The sequence below is a fragment of the Sturnus vulgaris genome, unplaced genomic scaffold (genome assembly GCF_052056855.1).
Source record: "Sturnus vulgaris isolate bStuVul1 unplaced genomic scaffold, bStuVul1.hap1 Scaffold_84, whole genome shotgun sequence".
Classification (NCBI taxonomy): Eukaryota; Metazoa; Chordata; class Aves; order Passeriformes; family Sturnidae; genus Sturnus; species Sturnus vulgaris.
The window spans coordinates 1,183,928-1,192,740 of record NW_028276728.1 but is presented as its reverse complement, the minus strand read 5'-3'; the positions used below and the strand labels follow the sequence as shown (position 1 = coordinate 1,192,740).

General features: G+C 54.1%; 1 protein-coding gene across 1 annotated transcript; it reads right to left on the bottom strand.

Annotated features, from left to right (window-relative positions):
• Nucleotides 1-4,591: 4,591 nt before the first annotated feature.
• On the bottom strand, nucleotides 4,592-7,374 carry LOC148217436 (serine/threonine-protein kinase pim-1-like). The gene is made up of 6 exons (XM_088158626.1): nucleotides 7,355-7,374; nucleotides 6,513-6,645; nucleotides 6,314-6,364; nucleotides 5,743-6,109; nucleotides 4,947-5,123; nucleotides 4,592-4,698 (listed from the first exon to the last, which is right to left on the bottom strand). The coding sequence occupies exons 1-6, from the start codon at nucleotides 7,372-7,374 to the stop codon at nucleotides 4,592-4,594; spliced, it is 855 nt and encodes a 284-aa protein (XP_088014752.1).
• Between the last annotated feature and the right edge of the window lie 1,439 nt (nucleotides 7,375-8,813).

Here is an 8,813-nt window from a genome sequence, read left to right as displayed (position 1 = left end):
TGGGCTAGAGTAGGGGAGTGTTTATAGCCTTGAGGAAGCCTAGTGAAGGTGTATTGCTGTCCTTCCCAGGTGAAGGCAAAACGGTCCATGTCCTCTGGCTGTATAGGTATCATAAAGAACATGTCTTTGACATCTATAGTTGCCATGATTGTATGAGCCTTCTCCTGAATTGAAGTTATAAGTTCAGCTAAATTTGGGACAGCTGCTGTGAGAGGATCTGTGTTTGCATTTAGTCTGCGAAAATCTACTGTCAGCCTCCACTTTCCGTTAGGTTTACGGACTGGCCACACTGGGGAGTTAAAGGGAGAATGAGTGTCAATTATCACTCCCTGATCTCTCAGGTCCTGAATAACTGGCTTGATTCCTTCTTTGGCACCAGTGGGAAGTGGGTATTGTTTCACATTAGTAATTTTACTGAAAGGTAAGGAGGGTGCGGTTTGGAGCAGATTAATATTAAAACGTGGTGTGCCAAAAGACCAGAGACAACCCTCCTCATCTTCCCACTGCCTCCCAGCGAGGACATCCATTCCTAATAAATCATTTGGAATATCCCCAATTACAATTTTAATAAGTAACAAATTCTCTTCTCCAGGTAGTAGGATTTTTATCAGAGCTATATCCATAGCTTCTGTGGTCCCCAAGGCATTAAGGACAAAGCATTGTCTCCTCGTTGGAACAACTCCACATTTCTGCGCAGCTTTTCTTGTTAGTGCAGAAATTTGAGCTCCAGTGTCAACCACAAAAGTGACAGGTGACCTTCTAGGACCAACTATTGCTGTTATCAGGAGGTCCCCAGTATTGGGGTTTCTGGTGAGCGCTCTAAGAAATAACCAGTTCCCCCCCCCCATCCCTCTGCTCACCCACGAGAGATGGGGTTTCTAGTTTCCCTGCTTCTGAAGCCGTTTTAGTTCCATTCCCAAAGACTGAGAAGGAGGAAACTCTGACTCAGCTCTCAGAACCTGTAGAGGAGATTGATTTGGCTCACTGCCCAGAATCTGGGGAGGGGTTAGGTTTGACTCACTGACCATGACTGGTGGAGGAGGGGGTGCACTAGGCTGGACAGTAGGAGAGCTTGATGTAAGGATCTTAGGGCAATGCCAATTCACAACAATTTTTATCAACTTGTCAAGTGGTAAGCCATCCATAACATCTTTAGGAATTTGTTTCTTTAACCCCAACGACCACCAGTACTGACGGGAAGTATTCAACTTCCCCTTTTCTGGCTTATCACTACTAGGAGAAATGATGTGTCTAACACCTTTGGTTTTCTCCACTTTATCCTCTGGGATTTTTACGGGTCCATATTTCCTACTGAAATTCAGCAATTCCTCTGCAACTTCGCTCCATGTCCAGATTTTACGGTTATTGTCCGGAGACTCTGGAGTCCGTCTAGGAGGGGTTTCATAGGGAGGGAAAGAGTCCACGGAACCAGATCGCTCACGTGAGTTTCCAAGAAATCTATCTAATCTTTCTACAGGTGTCATGGATGCAATAGTTTTTTGAAGGAGAATTGCGGTAGATTTGAGAGTTTCTGGGAGACCACGAATTAAAGGGGTCATGATTTCAGGCATTACAGGTAATTGCATAGGTGATTCATAGGTGGTAGTCAGTTTTCTCTCATGTATCATTTGCAAGCAAGCAGCTTTGTGAATGTTTTCCAAAAGTTGGTCGAGAGTACCAACTAAAGCTATAGGGTCTCCCCTTTCCAGGGGGTTAAGCCCCCGGCCCAGAAAGCTGCACGTTGGGTCAAGGACCATGGGTAGCTTTTATCTCCGGTTGTTAAGAAAACTCCATGTCCCCAGTACCCACTAGCTTCGCTTTCTGATAATTTAATCTGATCTCCCCCAGTAAGAGACACTCGAAATACATATTCAGTTTCTGTTTCATGAGGGAGTCGCCCATATTCTTTTTTCAGTTTTGCTAATTCAGTGGCAGAATATGGGATTTCTTTTGTAGATATGTTTGGTTCAAAATCATCAGGACCAAGATAAGTATATTGTGTTTTAACCATAGGTCTTAATTTTGGACAGCAGTTTTCCCCAAGATTTTTCATTACAGTTAACTCCTTTTGGGGATAAATTTGATTAATGTGAACAATCTCCTTTTCCTCTGTTTCTGTGTGTGTTTCATTCTGCTTTAATCTTTTTGCACATTCTTTTTTTAGGGCAGCCTGTAGCATATGATTTTCGTCTCGCAATGAGTGGTTCTCATTTTGCAGAATTTGAACAAGATTTTGCAAAGAATCTATAATTGTGCTTTCTTCACTCACTCGCTTAAAGCGAGTTTCTATGGCTGCCGTAAGACAAGCTCCCAAAACTGAGCAGAGTATGGTTTTATCTTTGCCCAGTTTGAACCTTGACTCATGTTGCAAGGAATATATCCTATCAATCACATTCTCCAGATTAAACCAATTATTGTTCGCCCATTCCTCCCCACCTTGGGACGGTCTGGCGCTATACTTAGCTAATAGAGCATAAAATGCAGTTTTATCTGTTACAGTGGAATTCTCAGTCATTTTGTGAAGGGATAAGTAAAAACCACAACAGGGAGGTCTATTGCTTAAGTTACCACACACAACGAAACAGCTTTCGCTGTGTGCCCCCCTTCGCTTCCCTGTGTGGGTGAAGAGACCAAACTACTTGGGAGGTACTCCTTAGTTACCAAAACACCAGGTTGTCTCTTCACTGCACCAAGTAGTCAAACATCATAAAAAACAACAACAACAGCAACAACAACAACAACAACAGTGTCCCGCCTTTTGCACCAGTAGATCTTTTGTGAAATTCTGACGACAGAGCCCTCAAGCGAGTCTGGGAATGCTCCACACCAAGGTGTCTGCAGTCTGCGGGAAATCAGAAAAACCCCCCTTGCTTTCTAGACAGGCTCACCCTTTCAAGGTGGCCAGCTAGGTGCGGCTGGAGTAAGACTTCCTTCCCCTGATACAGACTACAGACAACCTTGCATCCCTTCTGTCTGCCAGAAAATCCTGTCCGTGACGCCAATTTAATGTCACGATCCGCTATTAATGCAGAGCGGGGGTCGTGATGGTTCTTTTGATCTCAAAGGTGCAAACAGGCAAAATGCAGGGGACAAAATCAGTTTATTCAACAACAGAAAATCAGTTTAGTCAACAACAGCAATGCATTTCATGAAATGCCAACAATTCAGTTACGGTAAAGGGGAGAGGTACAGGATAAGGAAAGGGGAAGGAAAGGAAGGGATGGGAGAATAGCTACCAACAGACGAGACGGGCGTCCTCACGGGTCATCCGATAGACGAGTCCTCGTCCGTGGGGAGATCTCAGGGGTCTTCATCAGTGGAGAGATCTCAAAGGGTCTTTTCCAGAGGGTCGCTCTTTTATAGTCCTTCTCCAAAGCGAGTGGCCTCTAGCCAAAAGGTGGGAAGATTTATGGACCATTGTGTGGTGCTGCAGGAGACAGGTACGGACAAGCAGTCCTCAGTTGATGCAACACAGTCTCTGGTTGGTGCCACGACAGCACGGTCCAGTGAACACAATACACCAGCACACAGTCATGAGCATCCACCTGGCCCGGCCAGTAAACCATTGTTCAGAGTCAGCCTGGGTGGGGGTCCTCGAGGTCTCCTTGCGACGGTCGGGAGGCAAAGTCGAGGGGAACTTCGGACCGACCCTTACACCTGCAAAAGCACAAAGCTCAGGTGGAGTGCTCAGAACGGGCTCGTCTGAGACAAAGCTGTCACAGCCATGTGAGGGCAGGGCTGGCCCAGCCGTGCCCAGGGCTGAGCCCAGCAGAGCCCTGGCAGAGCCCAGAGCAGCCTCAGCATCTGCAGAGCCCGGCTGCAAGGAGAGAAACCAGAAACCACCCATCAGCTGAAGGCTCCTGTCCCCCTTGTCCCAACAGCCCGCAGTGCCCAGGCCATGCTGGCCCTGCCCAGAGCTGGGCACAAACCTCCCAGTCACTGCTGCCTCTGGGAGCAGAGCAGGAGGGCAGGACTGTGCCCAGCCTGCAGCCAGCCATGGCACATCCAGCCCCTCAGCAGCTGCCCAGAGCCAAAAAGCAGCTTGGCAGCCACTGAAGAATTCATTGCATCTGCCCCAGCAATTGGGGAAACCTTTGGAGCCTGGCCAGGCTGTGCCATGCCCACATCTGGCAGCATCCCCCTGGCTGTGGGCTCACCTGCAAATTGGGTGTGGAGTGTGTCTGTGAAGAAGGTGCCAGAATCAAAGTCGATCATCTTCAGCTGGCCACGTCGAGGAAGAGATTCTTGTCATTGAGAGTGTCCTTGGTGTCTCTGGCAGCAGCCCCATCTGGAACAGCTTCTCTAGGGGCTCCTTCTCCTTCCCTGGGGGCCAGACCAGGCTGTCAGTGTTCTGCCCAGGGCCCCAGCCATCAATGAACCAGACAAGCAAACCTAGGGGGGATGGTGGCCACCAGTGTTTGCCACACCAGCTCTCCAGCTCAGCTCCAAGAGCTGTGTGTTCCCTTCTGATGATCCCTGCTCAGAGCTACAGGCACTCTGGTTTGCTTTGCTACTGATTGCCAAGAGATGTGTGCAGCTGTTACCTGCCAGGCCTCTGGATCCAGCTGTGCACGTGGATCTCTCCCATCTTCTAGGGCAGATGAACACCCTGAATCCAAGGGTCACGGAAAAGGTCTTCTAAGGACAGCCTGTCCAAGGGTTGCATGGACAAACACCTCTTAATAACATCTTGGCACTCTGAAGACAGAAACCAGAAATCACCAGTACGTTGCAGAAGTTGCCTCCCCCCCACCCCGTTCCCGTGCCCAGGCCATGATGGGTGTACACAGGGTTGTGCCTAAACTTCCCCATGGACTCTCTGTTTGGAGGAGAGCAGGAGAGCAGGACTTGTGCCACCTCCTCAGCAGCTGCCAGAGCAGGATGCTTACACCCTGCTGCTGTCTCCCAGCACTGCTATTCCCCCCTGCCCAGGGATGAGGATCCACCTTGAGAGAGCCGTCGTGGGAACAAGATTCGCCCCCAGATGATCTCCTGGCCCCTCCTGAACGGGTGCTTCCCCACGACCAGGTGGTACAGCAGGAGGCCCAGGGACCAGATCGTTGCTGCCTCGCCGTGGTAGTGCTGGTGCTGGATCCACTCTGGTGGGCTGTAGGACAGGGTTCCTATGGAATACAGATGGAGTTCAGAAGGAGGATGCTGCTGCTCCGAGAGCCTCGCCCCAGCATCCCTGGGCATGTGGGGGATGCCCCAGTGGCACACGGGGTGACTCGCTGCCCTCTCACCAGCACTTGGGACTTGCGTACAGACTCGGGGCTGGAAAAGAAGCCACTGGTGCTGGAAGAGGGCAGCAGAAGCCTTGAGAAGGCCCAACCATGACACGCAAAAGAAAAACCCACCCAGGGGTGGAGAAAACCCACCCTTCTCCCCGCCTGCACGGCCCTCAGAAAATGTTAGTAAGCCAAGGCAAACAAGGGAGAGGTGCAGTTCGAGCCCTTCCTCGCCTGCACACCAAACCAGCCAGGGCACGCAGTCAGACCGCCCCCTCTCTGCTACCCCCATGGGGGTTTCTGTCGGCCTGGCTGCCCCAGCTCCAACCCTAGACCAGGGCACAGTGGGTGCTGAAGGCTCTCAGCAGGGCTGGGAGCTGGCCCCCCTCACACCCCCACCCAAATCAACTTGGCTCAAGCATTAATCCCATCCCGGCTCCAATAGGCAGAAACCTCGGTGCTGCAGCCCGGCTGGGCCATAAGATGCCCGGGAGCATCCCCTGGGAGGGCTCACCTGCAAACTGCGTGTAGGCTGTGTCCTGGAGGAAGGCACCACAGCCAAAGTCGATCAGTTTCAGCTGTCCGGTGGCCAGGTCGAGCACGATGTTCTCGGGCTTGATGTCCCTGTGCAGGACCCCGCAGCTGCTGCAGTGCCGCACGGCCTCCAGCACCTGGCGGAACAGCCCCCGCGCCTCCTCCTCCGGCAGGAACCTCCGCTCCGCCAGCAAACACGAGAGCTCCTGGCACCGCTCCGGACGCTCCAGCACCAACAAGAAGCTGCTGGGCAGCTCAACCCACTCCAGGAGCTGAATGACAGCAGCACACCCAGAGGACACCTTGTCCAGCAGCGCGATCTCCAGGGGCGCACGGGCGCCGTGGGGCTGCGCCAGGACCACGATGCCGTCAGTGGGGCTGAGGCCGTGCCAGGGCTCTGGGACCCCTCAGCCAGCCCGGGATGCTCCGCATGCCCCGCTCACCCCACGCCCGCTCTCCCTGCAGGGCTCCCGGCGGCTCCCACCCTGCCGGGCCCCAGCTCCTCGCCGCCCGGCACGCCCCGCCTTCGGCCGCCGGCCCCGCTCACTCACCAGCTCGCCCCAGTGCCGGATGCCATCCCGTGGCACGCATTTGATTGCCACCTGTGAGCAAGGGGCAGCAGCGGGCTGAGCTTACCGCCCGCTCCGCTCCGCCGCGCCCCGGCCTCCTCCTCTTCCTCCTCTGCCTCTCTTCCTCCTCCCCCGCCCTCCTCCTCCTCGTCCTCTGCCCGCCGCCGGCCCCGCCACTCACCGGGGCGCCGTCCGCGAGGCGCGTCCCCGAGTAGACGCTGCCGAAGCCGCCGCTGCCCAGCAGCGAACCCAGCCGGTACCGCTCCTGCAAGGCCTCCTGCGCCTTCCCTGCGGGCGACACGCGGCCGTCAGCGCTCGGCCCGGGGCCAGACACGGCCCCCGAGCGCCCCCCGACCGTCCCGGGCCGGGCATCCCCACCCGCCCCGGGCCCCGGCGGCTCAGGGCCGGCGGCCGCGCTGCCGAGCGGCGGAGCTCGGGCCGGGGAAGCCGCAGCGGAGGCGGCGGGAGCGGCCGCGCCGCGTGTGTCCTCCGCGGGCCCCGGCAGGAGCCGAGGCCGGGACTGGACCCCGCGTCGGGGCCGGCTCCGGGCTCGGGACAGGCGGAGCCAAAGAGCGGCGATGCCGCCCCCGGCCCAGGCACTGATGCCCGCCCAGCAGCGCCAGCGCCAATACCGCCAGAGCCGGGCGGAGGCGAGACCGCGGCGGGACGGCCGGGGCCGGGGACGGGGCAGCCCCGCCCGGGGCCGGGAGTGGGGCGGGGGCATGGCCCGGCCTGGCGCGGGGAGAGGGAGGGGCCGGGACAGGGACAGCGAGAGGGGAGGGGGAGACCGGCAAGGGGATACTGGGAGAGGCTGCGGGACACCGCGACAGAGTGTGGGACAGCGGGAGAGTGAGACGAGGAACAAGAGAAGGGACGCAGAGGGTCTGTGGGATCGCTTCTTTCCTGCTGCTGCCGCTGCCGAAACGCCGCGAGCGTTTGTCCGTGTGTCCGTTCCCCGGGTGTCCGTTCCCCGGGTGTCCGTTCCGCCCTGTGCACCCCGGGGCAGCACGGGCCGCTCCGCACCCGGGCCGAGCCGGAGTCATGGAGCATCTCTTCCTCCTGCACCCACTCAAAACCACCGTCTTGTTTTGCTGCTTCTTCATTAGATTTGAACTGTGATAAATGTGATTCGTGCTAATTAAATTGTAATTATATTAGCAAAATTGTAATTAGATCAATAGAAGATAATTGTTACAGAGTGAGGGGGGAGATGGGTGAGACAGGGCAAAGGACATCTTCCAGATGCTGGGAGTCGAAGAAAGATGTTGGAAGGAATAGTAGAAGGACGTAGTTCTGACAAGCAGCATCTAGAAACAGAAAGTTTCGACCTTGAAATAGGACAAAATGGGCCAAAATGGGATGATTCCAGGCATGGGACTCAAAGTCTTGCTATGGAAAACATCTGCTCAGTCACATAGTGGCCATGAGCTCCCTGCAGGTTACACAGCGGACACTGAGGAAGACGATGAGCCTTCACCGGAAATAAGACCCTCAAAAGGGTGAGAGAACCCCTAACCCATTAGTAGAGCACACGCCATACAAGATAGTGACATAGATTTTAGGAATAGAAACTAGGAGGAGTTTTGTAGAAACTTCTGTAGCCTACAGTATATAAGTGGGATTGTCAGCCTTGATGCTTTGGTAGGTGAGGAAGGGCGAGTCCCTCCTCGTACCCCTGGTAGGGGGAGGGCCCCCTCCCTGGTCAGTTATGCTTATGCTTTATACAAACCTCAATTATACTAAATTACTTACTCTCAAATTTTACTTATCCTGAAATATATGTATTCAATATTCATTTTAATACTTTGATTGAATTCATTTCCAATACTTTGATATTTTTTGTATTCAACTCTAACACTTTAATTGTATCCATTTATAATTGTTACTATTAAAAATTTGCTGCTACATTTAATCTCGTTGCTTGATAAATTGGAAAAATAGAATATCATTCCAAACAGAACTTTTATTTCCGGCAGGCTTGCAACTTGTCCCTCGTGCTCGCATGCCCCGGGCACTATCCCGCCCGCTCGCCCCGCGCTGCAGTCTGTTCCTCACAAGCAAGCAAAGCGCTGTCCGCACTTTCCCCTGGAGCAGAGCAAAGTGCCGAAGGAGGAGCCTGCCAGCGCCAGGCAGAGCCAGCCCCGTGGGAGGGCAGAGCAGCACATGAGGAGCGAGACATGCAGCCCTTGCGGGGCAGCGCTGCTCTCCGGCCGCTCGGGGTGGGCAGCGGCTGTTCCTATTTTCTTGTTCAGTTCCGAGTGAAAATTGGAGACTGCCGAAAGGAGGATTAAAATAAAAGGATCAAACTGCTATTTTTGCCGAGTTTGGATGCCAGTCCAATACAGCAGCTCAGCTGCCTGCTTCCTCCCTGCCAATCCAGACCTTTCAGCCTGGAGCAAAGGCCCTCTCTGCAAAGAAACTGCTGGCTGCTTTATTTGTCCTGCTGTTCATCGACACAGCTAGAAAAGCAAACTAGTTTGGA